The sequence below is a fragment of the Lissotriton vulgaris genome, chromosome 2_1 (assembly GCF_964263255.1).
Source record: "Lissotriton vulgaris chromosome 2_1, aLisVul1.2, whole genome shotgun sequence".
Taxonomy (NCBI): Eukaryota; Metazoa; Chordata; class Amphibia; order Caudata; family Salamandridae; genus Lissotriton; species Lissotriton vulgaris.
Window position 1 is genome coordinate 387,840,717 of NC_141687.1, and position 20,507 is coordinate 387,861,223.

The 20,507-nt window shown below is 43.2% G+C and overlaps 1 protein-coding gene across 1 annotated transcript in view; it reads left to right on the forward strand.

Moving 5' to 3' along the window:
• Positions 1-20,507, forward strand: part of AOX1 (aldehyde oxidase 1) — a 504,603-nt gene that overhangs the window by 431,370 nt on the left and 52,726 nt on the right. The window contains exon 29 of the mRNA XM_086955224.1: positions 12,034-12,108. Within this exon, the coding sequence (XP_086811350.1) occupies positions 12,034-12,108 (75 nt within the window). The remainder of the gene's footprint in view (positions 1-12,033; positions 12,109-20,507) is intronic.

A 20,507-nucleotide genomic window follows, 5' to 3' on the forward strand; every position in this document is an offset into this window, starting at 1 on the left:
TACAACAGGAGTTAAAGAGACATGGGAAAGGTTAAAATATTTATTTTAACGACGTGCTCTAAGATGCAGTATCTTTGCTAACATAAGCAGACATATGATTAGAAATAATATGATCAGCATTGTTACAATTCCATAAAACACAAAAGGAGAAATCATATTACAATGATGGTGAAAACAGGTCTTATAGTGCCTAGTGTAACACCCTCCCTAGATAGGAACTATGTTTTATAAAATATAGAATGTCTCTTAGGCTCCCGAATCTCCTTTGGCTCTCAGCTGCATGTATGTTATGTCTAAAACGTGAGCCGATCAGCCCGAACAACAGCTACCTTGTTATGAATACCTTGGAGGCTTTAGCATTCACTGTGCAGACTAGGGTCGCGATGTAAGTCTAGGGATGCTGAAAACAAGCCTTTCTCATGTTAAGAAATTCATGCAGCCTAACTTACAACAACAGCTATATGCAGTGTTGTGTGCAAAAAGCAGCAAGAATTAAAATGGCATTTAAACTCTAATACGCCTATGCTAACATAGCAATGTGCGCAACAAGGCCCAGCCCTCACTACACTGTCAGACACATACTGGCACTCCATCACCTTTTCATTCACATGGTTACTCAGTCGTCCCCCCATACTCTCCAACTCACATAACATTTTCTGCTTAGAGTCACTCACCCCCTCTACTACTGCTGCTCTCTCTTAGTCACTGTACACGTCTCCCCCACTTTCCCTCCATCCTCTTCACTCCACTCACCAAGAATCGGCCCAAAACATGTCCTGAGGTGCAATGGAAGAGCGGAAGTACAGTGGTGAGAGGGAGTTGAGGAGGGAACCAAGAGAGGTAAAGGTGAGGGAGGTGGGGCTGGTGATTGAAAAGCAGGGATATGAAGAGACATCAAGACGGGAGTGGAGATGGACGGTGACCAGCAGTCCGTGAAATTTCCAGATTCAGCCGGAATCACCTGGAAATGCTTGGTTGATGCTCTCTTATCACGATTGTGATGAGCAGGGTGGATGGCGTCCACCCTGTAAAAATAGAGGGGTGACGCCGTCCACCCGCGTGCGCCCCTGCCTCGTGCCCTGTATAGGTGGGTTGTGAGCCAGTTTGAAAACCAGTTGGTAAGTATGAGGTATGTATGCAAGCCCTTGGTGTCCTCTCTGTGCAACTCTCCACCTGAGCTCATTTCCATTTCCTAGTAAATAGACGTTTGGCCAGTAACAACCATAAGTCTATGAAGCGGGAGGTAGGCCTGTATTTCTTTGATCATAGAGCCTGTCAACCAGTCAGAAACCAGACATATCCTGTGCAGACGGTGTTTCTGCCGTCAGGATTATGATGTTGGTTTCCAACAGGTTTTCCATGTTGGGCTTTCCGACATGGAAATCCTATCGGAAAGCGACTTTGGGGGCCCCTAATATGGCCCTCTCTCACTGCCGACTCCGGTTTGGTAAATCCCTGTACCTTGTGGCAGGATCCGTGCCAACCACACGGTGCAGGGATTTACAGTGACTCGAATTTCTCAATGGGAGCTTGTGCTGCAGCCAGTTTCCAACTGTCTCACAAGCTCTCATAGGGAAATGGGAGTTTGTAACTGCACCATGTGCGGTTGCATCGTAATTGAGGTTTCGGACCACAGATCCGAGGTTGGTTAGTCTCGCAAACGCAGGGATGTCGGTCGGAGGAAACTCTGACTGACATCCTAATCAGCGCCCTAGTGTTTAATTAACAATAATTATTTAATTAATAATGAATGAAGTTTTTGAATTGATATTTATTATTAAATTGATCAATAATTACGTTAATTGTGTAATTGATTTTTTTGTTAAGTAACATTTTAGGAGTGTGTTGTGTGTTTTGTGGGGGTATATGTTGCAAGTTAATTATAATTAAGAAATAATAATTAATTTTGTAAATAATGATAATTAGTTTATTGATAAATATTTATGTTAGTGTAAATATTTTGGTTTTTAAAGTTATGTTTTATGAGCGGGTTGTGAGTTTTGTAGGGGGATAGGGTGGGAAGTAACTAAAATCAAATTATTTAATAAATATTTTTCTGTTACTAAATAATTTTAAAATACAATTATTTATTTAAATGAAAAATATTTTGTATTTTTATTATAATAATATTTGTATACCACCACAGCACTCGGGGACACCACCACATCACTTGGGGATACCACCACATCACTCAGGAACACCACCACATCACTCAGGAACACCACCACATCATTCGGGGACACCACCACATCACTCAGGAACACCACCACATCACTCAGGGACACATCACTCAGGAACACCACCACATCACTCAGAGGAACCACTCAGAGGCACCACCACATCACTCATTAATATGGTTGTATTACATTTTTAAATATATATATATATCTATACTACTATTATAAAGAGAGAACAAAAAACCTTAGAGCCAGGTAAACTCGGGAACCACAGCGCCAATCCACACACTCGATACATCGTTGAAAATGTCAGGGTGTGCAAATGGACATAGGCTATAAAAAAAAAAAATTAAACGTAAATTTAAAAATGTAACTTAAAAAAAAAAGTAGTCCTTGGAAGTAGCGCCGGCCGCGACGTAGCGCTGGCTGCGACGTAGCACTGGCCGCGACGTGCGTGATGACGAGGAGGAGCGGCGGACATGAGCGCGGGGAGGAGCGGCGGACAGGCGGAGAGGAGCGGCGGACAGGCGGGGAGGAGCGGTGATGAGCGGCGAGGAGCGGCGGTGAAGTCAGGAGTGAGGGGAGGAGCGGCGGCTCAGGTAAGGCAAAGGGACACGTAAAATGTCGGGGCAGGAGGGGGCAGGGGCGGGAGGTGGCTCCGGGACACGGACAATGTCGGGGAGGGCAGGGGCCGGGGCGGGCGGGGGCCTAGGTGGGCGGTTGGCCCTGAAGCCTCATTGCCCCCGGACAACGTCGGGGCGGGCTGCTAGTATATATATATGTGTGATCAAGGGCAAACTAGCCCGAAACGCGTAGGTGTTATCCTGTGAATAAAAAATCCATCTTGCTGTACCTGGCTGGTCCGTCTCCTGTGCTGGCATGGCGTGCTGTTGCTGCGCATGGCGAAATGGCAAGGAGTTAATTCGCATATATATATATATATGTATATATATGTGTGTATATATATATATATATATATATATATATATATATATATATATGTAAATATTCAATATATTAAATGGTAAATTTCAACAAATATAACAAATAAAGTTAAACACATATTAATATATTTGCACTTATTGGAGTAAATTTTACCCCTCTGCAGTCCAACCCTTTCCGTTCTGTTGCACTGACTGGAGAGGGCATAGTAAATGTTATCCCTCCGCAATCTAACACTTTCTCTACTGTTGCACACATTGGAGCAGGCATAGTACATTTTTACCCTCCTCAATCCAACACTTTCCCTTCTGTTGCACTTACTGGAGTGGGAACAGTAAATTGTACCCCTCCACAACCTGATACTTTCCCTACTGTTGTACTGACTGGAGATGGAATAGTAAATTTTACCCCTCCGCAAATCTGACACTTTCCCTACTGTTCCGCAAATTAGAGTGGGAATAGTACATTTTACCCCTTTGCAATCCAACACTTTCCCTACTGTTCCACTGACTGGATTGGGAATAGTACATTTTACCCTTCTGTAATCCAACACTTTCTCTACTGTTGAAGTTATTGAAGTTGGAATAGTAATTTGTACGCCTCTGCAAACCTACACTTTCCCTACTGTTGCAATGACTGGAGTGGGAATAGTAAATTTTACCCCTGTGTGATGTAATAGTTTTCCTACCGTTGCATGAAGTGGGAGTAGTACATTTTATACATTCTTAGTACAAACCTTTGCCTACTTTGGTGTAAATTGTAGTGGTAATAGCATATGTATTCATTTTTATATTATTACACTTTATATTATTATGTTTTTGCTTATTTAAAATTATAATATTTATAATTAATAATGTTTTTAATAAGTGAAATATTTGTATTACATTGTAAGAAATGTATGTTGTTTACTTTTTTATTTTTAATAAAGTGTTTAAAAAATGTTTTATGTATTGGCATATGTATATATATATACACACATATTTGTTATATTACATCATTTAAAACATTCTGAAATTATAATATAAATTAAAATGTTTAGTTTAATAGGTTTTTAAGTAGATATATGTAAATATATTAATATGTGTTTAACTTTGTTTGTTATATTTGTTGAAATATCTATTACATCTATTTTATTTTAACTAATTTAAGGTTACCATTTAATATATTGAATATTTACATTTATATATATTTAAAAATGATATGTAATACAACCATATTAATGACAATTATATTATTTTTTCAGTATTTTTTTACTTAATATTATAGGTATAGGATGACGATATTTTGGACACAATATTTTGGTATGGTGATATCGTCATAGGTGATATTTTGTCAGTGAACCTCAATAATTAATAGCCTCCAGTCCCTACCACAACAATTAGGTTTTAGGGTCCATGTTTGTTTAAACTTCTGGCTATCCACAAACAACCCAGGAGCCATATATATTGAAAGAATTCATAGAAACCTAGTGACACAATTAGTAGATGTGTCTATTTGCAAATATTTAATGTAATTTTTATACATAAAAATTTGAAATGTGGACATTGTTTTTATTTTGTACAAAAGAAAAAATTAAAGCCATGTATTTTTTCTAAATCTTCATTGGCATATGGTTGTGTGTGTTTAGGCTCGTATGTATGAGGAGTGTAAATATTGAAATAAAAAGGGTACCCTGAGAAACTTAACACTTTCTGGTTGGGAGAACCCTGTCCTCCTGGTGCGAGGGGTCTCTCTCATTTTTTTACACTCTAGGATTATTTCTGAGCCTGGTGTGGTTTTTAGGTGGCTGCTTGGGTGACTCCTGTCCACGTCTATTGTTCACTATGCAGTCCCAGTGAGGGAATTCTACTTGTTTTGTACAATAGCAGCTTGGGCGCCAATTTTCTAGAAGAGTGAGGCTGCAAAGGGCACAGTTTCTAGTTTAAGTTTTGCAGATTTTGTCATAGAATGTCTATACGGCTGCAGTGGGTGCCCTAATTATACCTTGCTAGTCAATTACTATAAGGTATAGTGTCTCCTACTATGGGCTAGTAGATTCCTCTTACCTGTAGTAGCTGAACCTCACCGGCTCCTTTGGAGGTTGTGTTACAGAGCCCTTCCTATTGTCTCCTTAATAAGCATTGTCTTTACTCTGCCTATTCTTTCCATCCCCTTTTAAAGCAGATTGTGTAAGAGAATAAGCACTGTACCCTAGTCCTTATGAGCATAGCCTTTACTGTTCCTTGCAATGCGGGCTTTATTCCATTTATTTTATGCCGGGCAAGTTATTAGTCTACCATCTAAAGACCCACATCCAATATATATGAAACTTCTTGTCTATCTAATTAGTCTGTACAAGATTGGTGATTGTAGCCATGGGGAAGCATTTACATAAAACCTGTCATGGATCTCCTGAAAGGTTCCTTCACAGCGTTCATGAGGGAGGTTCTCCATCTATGACTGAGAGAGATCTCCAGAAGATGGTAAAGTCCCTATCGGAGGCCTATGATAGACATCATGGAAGGAGTCCCTAGTTGCAGATTTCTTCACCTGCTTTGGCTGGTTCCTATTGGTCAGATTCTTATCCCTTGTCAATTTCTTCTTCTTGGACATCGCCCTACTCTGATGGAGAGGAACTTGGATTTCCAGCTGATACAATCAACTAACTACCAGTGGAGAATGATTTAGACAATTCCAGAGTGTAAATGAAAGGATCCAGATAGGGTCTTGGTAACCGGTTTCATGGGCAGAATATATCCACTGGTTAAGGCAGAGATTCAGTTACTCCACACTATTACAGTGCACCCTCTCCTAGCAAACTTGACTAAGAAGCTTTCTTTGACTACAGGGGATTTCACACTAGCAGATCCAGCAGGTAAGAAGGTGGAAGTGTCATTAACAGAACACATGCAGGACACATGTTTGCAATAAGATATGATATATACTCAATCTTTGCATCCCAATCATTAGTCAAGGATTTCCAAGCGTTGTCCTCATCTGTCCAGGAGGGTGAGGATTTTTCACAACTGCTAGGTCGCATGGAAATACCGACCAAGTTCAGTTTGAATGTCATGTTCAACAACCCGAGGGTCTCTGCTATGGCTTCTGTTAGTTATGTGGCTGCGAGATGCCATTTACACCTGAGAAGCTGGGCATTAGAAGAGGCACAGAAAAATTGCCTCTTAAGGATGCCACTTTCAGGTAATAAACTTTTTGGCAAAGAATTAGAGAAAGTCATAAAGAAATGATTCAAGAGTCAAAAGCACACACAATCCTTCCGTAACAGACAGAAGCATTGGGAAGGGGGCAGACAAAAACCTGACCAAGATACATAAAGAATAACTGACTTTCATCAGAACAGGGCCAAGTTTCAGCCTAAGAGATCACAACCAAGAGATTTATCTTGCCAATCTTGTGACAAAGCACTTCTCCAGATTTGGAAGGCACAGTTAGCCGATAAGTGAGTTCTGCAGATTGTCACACAGGGTTATTTTAAAGGTGTTTCTCCAGAGTTTCAGGACCCTCACTTTGCGAATAAGCTACCTGAGAATTAAAGAAGAATTATAAATCTCAGGTTCGTGAACAAGTTCATGCCAAATGTTCACTTCAGAATGAATATTCTGTAGAAGGTCATTCTATTCATATTGTCAGGAGACTTGCTAACTAAAGCAGATCTACAGGATGCACATCTTCATGTCCCTATAGCTCCTGTTTTCCAGAACCTCCTCAGGTTCACAGTGTGAGATCGCCATTGGCAATTCCGGATGCTCCTGTTCGGTTTAAAGACTAGGGGTGAATGTTTTGCCACTGTGCAACATTCCGTCCATCATCTTGTGTGTTTTGCTGTTCCCTCTATGTGGGAAGGGTATGCCCAGACGTGGGTCCCGTGCTCACTACGCCACTGGAGTCAAGCTTTCCTGGCTGATGACGGCTGATAGCCAGAAACCGGTCCTAGGATGCTTGATTCCGGTCCAGGGAAGAAATGGATTGGCAGTTTGGGTTGGACTGTTCACATGAGGCACAGGGTCGAGACTGATTTGCATATGGCCATGTTTGAACTGGGGTGGCGTGGTGAGCAAGATAATGATGGATTAAACCCAGATCTGAAACTGGGGGTGAATGTTTTGCCATTGTGCAACATTCCTTCCATCATATTGTGTGTTTTGCTGTTCGCCCTATGTGGGAAGGGTATGCCCAGATGTGGGTCCCGTGCTCACTACGCCACTGGAGTCAAGCTATCCTGGCTGATGATGGTTGATAGCCAGAAACCGGTCCTAGGATGCTTGATTCCGGTCCAGGGAAGACATGGCTTGGCAGTTCGGGCTGAACTATTCCCATGAGGCACAGGGTCAAGACTGATTTGCATATGGCCATGTCTGAACTCGGGTGGTGTGGTGAGCAAAATCACGATGGATTAAACCCAGATCTGTGACTGGGGGTGAATATTTTGCCATTGTGCAACATTCCGTCCATTATCTTGTGTGTTTTGCTGGTTTAAAGACTTCACAGGGATTTCTGGCCCCAGTAATAGGTCTCCTACATTCCCAGGGAATAATAGTCCACCCATATCCGGCTGACCTACTAATCAAGTCGCCATCTTGAGAGAAGTTGTAAGAAGACACAGCATTGATGGTCCAAACTTTCCGGGAATTGAGATTTCTGATCAACCAACTGTATTCTCTTCTTCAACCATTTCAGAGGCTGGAGTATATTGGAGCAATCTTCGATACTACCCAGGGCCGAGTCCTTCGTCCTGAGACCAGACAAATCAAGTATAGGAATCTGGTACAGAATTTGCTGGAAAAATTGGAAACTTTTGGCAAGAGACTGATTGTTAATCCAAGGGTATAATGGTAAGGGGCACTCCTGGCGTTACCGATTTAGACAAAAATCTGAGAGGACTAGTGCCTTACGTACTTTCTCTTTTTGTCTTCCAGGCAGCAACATTGAGCTTAGTGCCTTGTGCATCATATCTAGGCCAGGTGGTTTGCCACATCTTGGCTCTCGAGAGTTACAAAGAGCTAATCCCTGTGTCTGCTTACGTTTGTCAGGCCCTTCTTTGGTGGCTGACCCCTACATTCCATACAAACCGAAGATTTAACAATAGACGCCAGCAATCTGGGTTTGGGGACAGTGTTGGACAACCAGACTTAACAGGGCCTCTGGAAACTGTCAATTAATTAAACTCGTTGAATTGGTAGGACTTAATGGTGGTTTGGAAGGCTCTGCAGTTCTTTGCGATTCAGCTAAGAGGACAGTTGGTTGTAGTGCGAATAGACAACCAGGTAGCAATGTCATACTTAAATTGCCAATTTGGGATAGGCTCTACTTCACTCAATTAATCAATCAAGTGACTTGTAAAGCACGATGATTGCCGGAGATTGCCGGAGGTGGAGGGGCAAGGTGTTCCAGGTCTTTGCGAGGTAGGAGAAGGATCCTTCTCTGGCTGTGGTATTGCAGATATGTGGGACGGTGGCCAGGGCTAGTTGGGCAGAGCAATGGTCTCTGGTGTGTGTGTGGAATGTCAGGGGGTGGTTGAGGTACGCAGGTGCTGAGTCATGTAGGGCTTTGTAGTCTTGTGTTAGGTGCTTGAAGGGGTTTCTTTTGCTGACTGGGTGCCATTCACCGAATCAGTTAGCTCACGTCATATGCTCTTGAGGGGAGAACAACCTACTGAGCATCAGAGCAATTCACTTCAGGGGGTTTTAATTCTTCAGGCACACTATCTGAGCTGAATGCTTCCATGCTTCAAGACTTTGGGCTCAGTTCTCTAGTGTTGCAAGAAATCTGCAAAAGGCGGGGAATCCCTGTAGTGGATCTGTTCCCTTCTTATTCCAACTCCTAGTTACCTCTGTTTTTTGCGTGGTTCAGGGAGCAGTGGGTGTGGACGCCTTGACAAGCCCATAGGCTGGTGGCCTCCTCTATGCTTTTTCTCTCATAGTCTTAATTCCAAGGGTTCTAGTATGACTTCAGAGAGATCCGTCAAAGATGGCCCTGGTCCTTACATTTCTGGGTTAGGAGACCATGGATCCCCCAGCTCTTATTAATGGTAGGAGAAGAGGAATGGATTCTCCCTCTAGCACTATCCACTCTGTTGTACCTTCTTCATACTTTACAGACTTTAACCCGATTAAGACTATTGGTTTGGCACATGAGAGGGAGAGTCTCTAAGTGAGGGTCCTTCACTCACTTCAAGCAGCTAGAAGGAAGTCCACCAACAAGGCGTACTAGCATCATGGGCTTCGATTGATGTTTGGTGTAGTGCAAGATCTCTTTCGCCAGTTTCAGCATTCATTTGTGATGTATTTTAGTTCCTCCAGAAAGGTTTTGAAAGAGTGTTGGAAATCTCTACCCTAAGACTCCAGTGGTCCTCAATTAAAATATTACGATCTTGCTGGAATTAACTATCCAGGTAGAGCGGATGACCTCTAAATGATTTAAAGGAAATGAGCTATTAAGACCTGGAATCCGATCTCCTTTCCCTTCTTGGGACCTCCCTCTAGTTCTTTCTCACCTACCGAGACACCCTTATGAACCGTTAGAGGAGGTATCCGAAATGTTTCTTACCCTAAAAGAATTGTTGGTTCCAATTACTACCATGAGGAGGTTAGGGGAAATAAATAATGTGGTCTATTGTCACCCTTATTAAGAGTTTTCGATGACAGGATCGCTTTGTATCCAACGTTTGTGCCTAAAGGCAATTCCACCTTCCAAAGAGACCAGGAGATAATACTTCGCACATTACAACAGACCAAGAATATCATAGATCATTTGCTACACCTCTTAGACTTAGTAAGAGCCCTTAGAATCTACCTCTCGAGTACCGCACAATGAAAGAAATTCTGACAGCCTAATTGTTAATTTTGGCACTGTAAATGGAGAAGAAAAGTTATCTTCCACCTTAGCTAGATGGGTGAAGACAGTCATTTCTCTACCTATGAGGCCTAAGGCAAAGGTGTACCGTGTGCAGTACAGCCCCATTCTACTTGGGATATGGTGGCCACATGAGTGGGCAGGGGTCCCCATCTGAGACATATGCAAGGATGTAACTAGTACCTTTTTTTCCATTTTTGCATCACATTACAAACAAGAAAGCACCCCCATTTACAAGGCATGTGTGCAGTTTCACGGGAAAGCTAATAAGTGCACCAGAATTACTAATGGGCAATTGATAGTGACACCTTGGCCACAATGGAAACAGCACTAGGTAAAATGACCCTTAAAAATGAACAACAGAAGACAATGACAATGGTCGCTACAAAAGACACTGAGAATTAATCTCAAGCAACATGAAGATCTAGAGCGGAGCAGACACTACTTTCACAGGATCTAATGCAACACCCCTCAGAGTACCGCTCTATGCACGTCAGCATTGATGCTAATTGGGAGGCCATTCAGAGACACCATTCCCACAGGTTCAAATTGTGCGCATGACAGCCAAAACAGCCAGAGCTGAAGCCTAGTGTACAATGAGAGAAAACAAACCCCAAGTAGCAAATTTAGAGTGCCATTTGTGCACGGCCCCTTGAGTGTATCACAGCAGTGATCGGCCCCATGATTTTATTGCTGCTGGAAATATTGAGCAGGATGTTAAGAGACATTTACCAGACACTCCAAAGCAGGAGCAAGCAAATGGATGTGGGAAATTAGGAAAATTGGGTGCCTGGTGGACAGTTTTTCCCTACCATCAGTCATTCTACAACTCCAAATGGACAAGGAGAACCTGTTTAAGGGGCCGATTACGATGCAGCCGTAAAGGCTCCGACCGATGGTCAGAGCCTTCCTGGCCGCATTGTAATGGGCTGCTTGGTTTACTTTCCGACCACCTCATTATGATGCTGGCAGTCGGAGAGTAAACTAGAGGGTCATTTTGGCTGGCTTATGATGGGCTCATGGGGCCCGTCGGCCAGTCTAAGCCGGCTCGTTATCCCAAAGGACTGGCCTTTCTGCCCTTGGGATTCCAACGTACAGTTTCCGACATGTTTTCCATGCAGGCCTTTCCGACATGGAAACCATGTTGGAAAGTGTGTTTGGAGGCCCCCAGCAGGGCCCCCTTGTGCCTGCAGCCTCCGATTGGGGGCCAAGGGGGCACCTATGGTGTCCCCTTGTTGATCCCTGCACTTTGTGGCAGCTCCCTTGAGTGTGCAAGGATGAACAACACCTCACATTTCTCAATGAGAGCTTGTGTTAGGGTTTGCGGCCGTAACACGAGCTCTCATTGAGAAATGGGAGTATGCGACCAAACACTGTTCAGTCGCATTGTAATTGGCTGGTTGGGACCCCCAACCAGAGGTCGGTCGGTCCAAGGATCGAGACGATGACCGCTCATCATCGTAATCAGGCCCAAAGTGTCTAGGCACCTGAGAAAGCAATTTCATGTGTGTCCTGCTTCAGCTGGGCCCCAGCTGATCACATCTCACAGACTGAGACCATGTGTGTTACGAAGTCTGCAAATAGGTGTCAAATTAGCAGAGGTTGAGCCACAATCAGCGTTATGTTTAGATACTTTTGTTGTCCAAGTTGGGGAAGGGAAGTACTGATCTACCCAGCACCTGCACACCCATGTCACATGACACCATGCAACCATTGGCTAGGCCAAGCCAGGGGTAAGTTAGAAAACGAGACCAAGACCGTTGTGCCTTCATTCCTGAAGTGGCACCAGTGTGTGTGTGTGTGTGTGTGTGTGTGTGTGTATGAGTCCATTACTGTGCTGTACCATTTGCCACCTCACAATAATGAAGGTCTTTCACTTCCAAGTCAGTCATTCTCTCCGGCCTTTGTTAAATGGCAGAGCTTGGAGTTAATGAAGGGAACTAACTCAAAGTCGTGAATAGCCTCACTGAACACTCTTTACGTTGTGTAACATCGTTCGACTATATCTTTTCAACGGACTGTGCCACTTTACACTGCGCTAAACTATGCTTTTGCCCCACAGAATGCATGCCAAGTTCTGATGCAACGTCTTGAGCCCATCATGACTCAGAACCCGAATGGAACCTGGGAGGAATGGGTAAGAGTCTCTTATATGTTCCAAGTGTTGTAAAAACTGAAGGCACATGAAGCCTTTTGCTAAACTCTCCAGCTATTTTTTTAACTCTGTCTCACCACGTGCATCATCTCCTACACAACTTCTAAGTCCGGAGCAGCAGCATGTTGTTCATACATAAAGTAGTAATCAAGTTCTGTAGTGGATGCTGAGGATTTGTGAAAATCCTATTGCAGAAGCCTCTTCTATGAATATGTTTCATCCTTGTTCTTTCTCAGTCTACTTCTTCAGCAACAAAAATGACTGAAGTGGAATCTTTCCCTCATGGTCGACGGGGTACCTGAGAGTTACCACAAGAGCTCTCCAATTACAATCAATAATGATTATCCTGTAAGAGTAGAAGTGGAAAATATCTGTAGGGATAAATGGCTGCTCTGAGATACATTGATGTCCAGTCAGGATGGATCCTCATGATTGTTGTCTCACACATAGATCTACAGGTACCCACTCCCCTACCTAGATTTTCAGCTATCAGTACTGTCCAGCCTGCAGCTTTACCACAGTTAGTTCAGTGTCTCAGGGTATCTGCTGTTGGTAGGACGCTGTGAAACCGCAGTGTGAGGTAACTAATGGGGATTCACTGCAGCATCCATCTGGTGATGGGGCTCTAAAGTTTCAGTTAGACTACTTTCTCTGAGATGCACAAAACCATGGAGAGGGGTGGCTCACCAGAGCGGCGGCCTACCCTTAAACTGCAGAGACCTCTATTATGCCTGGATCTAAAAGGTCATCAAATTTAGAAAGACATGTTATTGTCCTATTAGGGTTCCCCTTTGGTCTCTCTTCCAGTGCATCTGCCCACTGACAATGCATGCCCGTGAGAAAAGTCCAAAAAGAGGACCAGGACCACCAACCATGCATGAACTGGAGTGCCTAGAGCCTAAAAGGGAGATTAGGGAACTGTTGAGTTTACAGTGGCTGCAAGAGTAGGGGTTGCTAGAGCACTGTCGCAACTACATGTGAACAAGAGTGGAAAGCCATGGGAGTGTCATGGCAGCTGTATGAAAATGGAGAGCAGGGATGGGCAAGCTTCGGTGTTCAAAAGAAAGTCCCCCTTGACTCCAGAGAGTTCCAGGTGTATTGTGTGTGATACCCCAAAGGGCTTGAGTCCCTTTTGCTATTATGTTTCTACAGTGTCTATCTTTCGACATATAATTCATAACAAAGGACTTACTTGGTATCCGATTTACTACACCAAGGAAAACTTCCTGTTCCTCCTGTCTATTTCCCCTACCTCTCTTTTCCTGCAACCTTCTCTTGTTATCCCATAGCCACTATGACTTCTTTCCCCACCCACGCCGGTCTCTCTGTCAGCCCTTCTGCACCCCACCTATCCATTTTCCTGCTTCCTCCACATTTATGTCACCTTGCTCACTCATAAAGGGTACGTTTTTTTCATGGCCCTGTCTACCTTTATGTCTCACTGGCTCACTCGCCTATTACCAATTTTGCAACCAGCTTGAGAGACTTAACCTGGCCCATGCATTAGTCCCTAATGTCCTGTCTCCGAGCCCTTGCAGGCCCCCCTCTGAGCACCAGCAGTTGTCTCTTCCTTTTTGCCATTGTGAGTACCAGATGCTACCAGCATCTAAAATACAGGACAAAGTGGACTTCCCTGAAATGGATAGTACAGCGCCTCAGCAACATCGGAATCCAGGACAAGGCGCTGGAATGGATCATCTCCTTCCTCGACGGGAGAACACAGAGAGTCCGCCTACCACCGTACAAGTCAGAGGCCACCGAAGTCATCTGCGGCGTCCCTCAAGGATCCTCGCTGAGCCCCACCCTCTTCAACGTCTACATGAGCCCCCTCGCGGCCATCGCACGCCAACACAACCTCAGCATAATCTCCTACGCCGACGACACCCAGCTGATCCTCTCCCTGCCCAACGACCCCGCCGCCGCCAGAGCCAACCTGCACGAAGGGATGAAAGAGGTAGCCGAGTGGATGACGACCAGCCGCCTGAAACTGAACTCAGACAAGACGGAAGTCCTCATCCTGGGCTCCTCACCCTCCGCCTGGGACGACTCCTGGTGGCCTCCCGCCCTGGGCACCGCACCCAAACCGACAGACCATGCACGCAACCTGGGCTTCATCCTGGACTCCTCCCTCTCCGTGACCAGGCAAGTCAACAACGTCTCCTCGGCGTGCTTCAACATCCTATGCATGCTACGGAAGATCTTCTGGTGGATCCCCACCGAGACCAGGAAGACCGTCACCCAGGCCCTCGTCACTAGCCGACTGGACTACGGCAACGCCCTAAACGCCAGCACCACCGCCAAGCTCCAGAAGAGACTCCAGCGGATCCAGAACGCCTCAGCCAGACTCATCCTCGACATCCCACGAACCAGCCACATCTCCGGACATCTGAGAGACCTACACTGGCTCCCCGTCAACAAAAGAATCACCTTCCGCCTCCTCACCCACGCACACAAAGCCCTACACGACCAAGGCCCGAGCTACCTCAACAGCCGAATCAACTTCTACGCTCCCAAACGCCACCTCCGATCAGCCAACCACGCCCTCGCCGCCGTCCCCCGCATCCGTAGAGCGACTACAGGAGGAAGGTCCTTCTCCTACCTGGCCGCCAAGACCTGGAACTCCCTCCCGACCGACCTGCGCCTGACCCAAGACCACCTCTCCTTCAGGAAGAAGCTGAAGACCTGGCTATTCGAGCAGTAGCGGCACCCCCCCACCCCCAGCGCCTTGAGACCCTACGGGTATGTAGTGCGCTCTATAAATGTCTTTGATTGATTGATTGATAAACCAAAAAGGACAATGATTCCAAGAGTCCATGCGGTTTTACCACCACATGGCCCAAATCATGGGCAACCATATTCTAACCTTGCTCTTTGCCTACAGTTTCTGATTTTGAAAGGCCATGATAAAGGTATAGTACACATCATTAGTGATCCATAACTGGTCTGCTTGGCAATGGTTTATCTCAATGACTCTTAACCTGTTGACCAGGGACCCCTGGGGGTCCACAAAGCCTACTCAGTGACTCTGTGACTGCTTAGAAAATTAAGTAGTAATAACAGATTAATACATTGTATATAAAGTTCTGTAAATGTAAAGGAATTCAGAATTAGAGGATAAAAATATGGTAGTATCTTCAGATTGATTTGCGGTAGAAGTGTATATGCATCAAACAGAATATAGTATTGATGATTTGTGTATTTATATTGTGTGTTTGAAGATTGCTCCTTTTTGTAATTGTGTGTATTCTTTTGCGGTTCGAATCTTTGAAAATGCTTAGGCTGGAGTCCCTAGCTTCTAGTAATGACTCAGTGGGGGTCTCCAGATTTCAATAATGATTCAGTGGGAGTTCTGTTGATGATTAAGTGGGGATCCACAGAAGTCAAACGGTTAAGGACCACTGTCTCTCTTACAAAACTCCTATTTCATGGTATCTGAAGACCATGTCCAATAGAGAAAGATCACATTAGCTTATGACCTTTGAGAATGCCCTAAGAAGTCATTTAAGTTGATGTGTATGGTAAAAACACATCTATTTTCATTTACAGCCATCAACACTAAAAGGAACCATGGTCCTCATTAACAAAGGGTTTTTTATTTGCAAACACACTGCTTCGGCCCACAGACCCCTGTCTACTCGAAAACGTTTGTGAAATGGTTATTTTTTTTATATGCATTCCATTGTCCTTGCAGAAATATGGGTTGAATAAACAAAAAAAGATCGATTTATTTAAAAGCGATGACAGACATTGTGGTCTGCTGAACCCAGGCTCCATCCCTGTGACTAGTAGCGAGCAGCAACTTGTGACTTATGTCATTCATTTTCATGAGGTAGGGCAAATTGCGATCCTCTAGGTTTCAGTATTTTCCCTATTAGTTCATAGATTGGTTCACTAAATATCAATATATTTGGTAAAAGTCAGAGAGAAAATTGTGGCCACTTTTACCAAATGCATTCTTAATGCATGGTGCCCCATGTTTCTAAACTTCAAAATAATATAAAACTATTTTTATCCAATCTACAGCACAATCAGGGTTGTTACTGAAGAAATATGCGTTCATTTCTATTGATTCTTAGTAAATGATTTTTTTTGTCTCAAAGAAGTAATCAGTATTAACCAATGGCCATCCATACTGCGACACTTTAATTTTTGATGGTCTTGCTATGCCCATGGAGGTTTGAAAGTGCTACCCTACATTTATTAGTGTGTCATCCTTATTAAGACCTTTTGCACAGCGGCCACACTAATTGCCACGTTGAACAACATTTGCATTTCTGAGGTCATAGGCCCTGTAAAACCCTTTATGTGACCCTGGTGGGAGTTCTAACATTGATCAATGATAACCTAAACTCCATGCTGTTCAACATTCTTAATGCCCCAGGTTCCTTCTATGTCCCTTTTTTCTTCTTTTGTGTCAGACATGACACTTATGCACAGTGCGGATGATCTCCCTCAACTCACAGCCTTCTGCCTCTGCACCTACAGAACATTCCAAGCCCTGGCAGTAAAACTGGATAAGCCAATACCCTTATTTCATGTCTCAAGGGTAACCAAGCACAATTGACTTTTTATATGTTTCCCAAAGTGCACAATTCTTTTTGGGTTATAGGACTGGTTAGGGCTGTCTCACCTCTTGTGAAAGATCGAAGACTAATCTGAATTGGAAGCCTGGATCAGAGCTTGCATCCTGGGTTCCATTGTGACCAGTCGCCTTGTAGAAGGAGATCTATATGACCAGGATGGGTTCCAAGAGATTCTTCAGTTTGGGCTACCGAAATCTTGAGTTTACACTGACTACCAGTATGTGTATTCTCCCTGTATCCAAGGTGAACAACGAATGTATTGAATTTGATCCTAGCTTAAACATTTGATAACAGATCACTAATGTTACTTATCTATGCTGTTACTTCCCTGGTTATTTACTGTACTAACTGCTGTTAACTCAGGACATTAATACTTTGCTTTACGTCTTGATATAGATATGTTTGAGATATGATGATGCCATATACGTAGAGCTTCCCTGTGGATTTGTAGCACCCCTCCAGCTTTTACAAAACCCAGCTCCACCAAAGCTGAAGCAGGTTAACAGCTTTAATAAAAGCACCTCCACCCTCATCTGCACAGACTTGTAGCGAGGGCCCCCATCTGCCTTGGCCTGTGCTCTCTGCAGAGTATACAATCTCAGTTTTTGAAGATTCAGTTTACTTCCAGAGAGAACAATTGCTCATCAGATTAAACCCTAGAATAGCACCTTCTCCCTTTAACACAAAGGTATGGTTGGACCTCCCCTGATTTTTGCCAAGAGTATGTGACGTCACTTGCACCTTCGTATTCCAGCAATTAGAAAGGTTGTGCAATGGTATTTCCTTTCTTGTTGTTTTTATGAATTGTACTATTGCAGAAAAGTAGACAAGTTTTATATATGTTCATATAAAGTGTGATGCTTCCTTAAGGGAGATTACTTTTTTATCGAAAAAGTAATTTGACTATCGAACTTTCTTTCATCTGTCATTTATATAACATATTTATGTATTCGTTGGACATCTCTCATTTTTGTCTATTTCTCATTTTCATCAATCAAGAAATCTTATCTATCCATCCATCTATGCCAGTCAACGAGCGTGTGAGTCTCCAGCTAACAAACAATTTATATATATCTATTTTAAAATTCAACATATGGCTATCTCTTTCAATATATTTTCCATTGTCTCTTTTATGTCGATCTTGCCTTCTCTGTTTCTCTGGAAGAAGACTAAAATCAATATTCATTTAAATTTGGAACAATTCTTAGCTTTCACAAACTATTATGACCCAGTCAGAAGACAATCAAAGTATCAGAGTCAGAAATCAAATATAACACGGTACACATTTTAATCTCCCCAATTGTATAATATGAGTGCCCAATTGAGTGATGAAGGCTCTGTTAATAGTGATTAAGTTGTCAGATGTGGAACAAGAAAACACAAGTTGTAGTCCTTGCATCCCACCTTAGTAAAAACTGGTGGTAACTATGCAAATCATCACTACTCACTCTGCTTCAGTTCCAATTTTTGAAAAATGTGAAGTGCTTAGAAACAGGCTAAAACACCAGCGGTAAGCATCTGATACAGCGACAAGCCTATCAAATATTTTCTTCTCCTTATAACAATCTATGAATCACTAGGCCCATTTCATCATCAACCCTCAAACTCACAATAGTCTAAATTGATGCTCAGATTACCACAACCATGGTCCTCCAATGGATCTTTTTGTTGAGCTGACAGGGACTAGAATACTTGGAAAAAGTGAACAAATATTCTATGAGGAACTAGAATAAAATAATTGTTACCTCTAACCGAATTCAAAACCTTTCTTAGCCAAAAATCCTCGTATTGCATAGACAGGTCAAGAAAATGTATTTCAAATCAGAAGTAATGACAAAGTGTTATTACAAGTAGCCTCACAACACAGTACAGATCATTATTAGACAGTTGGAATTTTGTCTGTGGAGAGAAACAGGATAAATTTGAGGTTCAGTCATTAATCATGCAAACCAAAGCAAAGATGATCACTTCAAGTTCATCATCAGTTAGATCCAGTCAGGTCTGAACTGCAGCACCACATGACACAGTAGGAGTCAGCTAACCTCTCAGCCGAAAGGTTATTTCCCTGCGCAACTTTACCAGCCGGCAAAGTAAATGATTCGAGGTCGCAGTTAGATATAGTTCAGTTCATTAAAGTTTATTCCACCCAGTGTGGATGGAAAGGGGCATAGAAAAGATAACAGGGATTAAAAGTCTGTCCAACAGCATGCCAGGCAGAGAAGGAAATGACAGACAGCCCAACTACCTCAAAATGTTCCAGGTTTACACCCCTTAACGTATCAATTCCATCAGTCCATGGGGTTCTCCTTGGTCACTCATAGTGGGCTGTTGTGGGGTGATCAGTGAATCAAACAAATTCGGAGAATTAAGTATTCCTTTTTGCAAATTTCAATAATATTTATTAACTTTAATTGTATTCCCATTTTGTCACTTCAATGGAAGTGGGTGTAACTTTACTTTGCTCACAGTCCGTCCGTTCCAGGTGCCTTTCCCTGGGTTTGCAACAATATTGTTACAATTCTATTGAGTATGCTTCCTAGCAAGAAGTGAGTCCATTGCTAGCTAATACAGAAGTGAAACTTCGCTGAAAGTTCTCATAGATATTAGGTGATTGCCTCAGAGGAATTTACATTAACGTAGGAAAAGAAAAACTTTTCAGACATACATGAAAAATTTGCTGAATCACTACTGTTTAATAGTATTATAAATCACATATTCATAAATGGATTTCGCCTTTCTGCATTATTTCAGTTATAGTTTTCATCAAGAACTACATATCACTGTTAGGTACCACTAAAAATGTCTTTATAGGCATTACTTGCACTCAGTGGCGGCCAGAATGGCACACTTGTGGAGGGGCGAGCACAGGGGGTTGTGCGGATGTCGTGCGGGGGGTGGGGTTTGCGATTGCGAGAGGGAGCTTCACAAAAAACAAATTACCTTTCTGCTGGGTCTTGGGCCTCACATCTTTGGACCCTCTTCTGCTTTCCTGTCCGAAGTCCTACTTCAGGAACAGGAAGCAGGCAGCCAGGCTCCCTCCCCTAAGCAAAAGTGATTGGTCTGAGCACCGTGACACAGCGTTCAACCAGGGACTGTAGGGGTGGCCATGTTCTCCATGCAGGCTGTAATGCAGCCCGCATGGAGAATCTGAAAGTGCGCATGACTGTTTTGGGCGGCACGAGAGGGCCCACAAAACAATCATTGCACACATAGGAGTGGGCAAACCACTCCTCCCCTGCCCTGCTTCATGAGCAGAGCAGCCCTGTCCGCAAAGGAAACATAAAATGATAATAGCATAAAGTTATTTTAATTTTATATTTCCTTTGCTTTCCACTGCTCGAAAGCAGCGGGGCGAGGCTCCTCCCCCATAGCAGAGGAGTTGCCTCTGTTTGCACGTTAACACTTTCAAGCAAACTATTAACGTGTCACACTCAAATACATGTATTATCCTATAAACATTACAGAAGCTCAGGTTTGCACTATGTCAATTCTTTCTAACTAAGCAATTTTGCATTTCAAAACCCTCATGATGCATGTATATATTTGCTATGAAATGAACAGTAAATAAGAATATCAATTTACGTGTTGCTAGACTTTACAAGTAGACTCCTTTTGGTTCTCTATATATTTGATGGTAGTTGTCACATGAATACAGAAGAACACAGAAAGGAATCTTTTTGTTATTGTTTTCTCCTTGGTAACCATTTTGAGAACTCATAACCAATTTGGCATTTATTGAATAAATATAAAATGTGACTGAAGCAGTGTTTTGCATTTTGTGAAAGCGTAGTGATACAA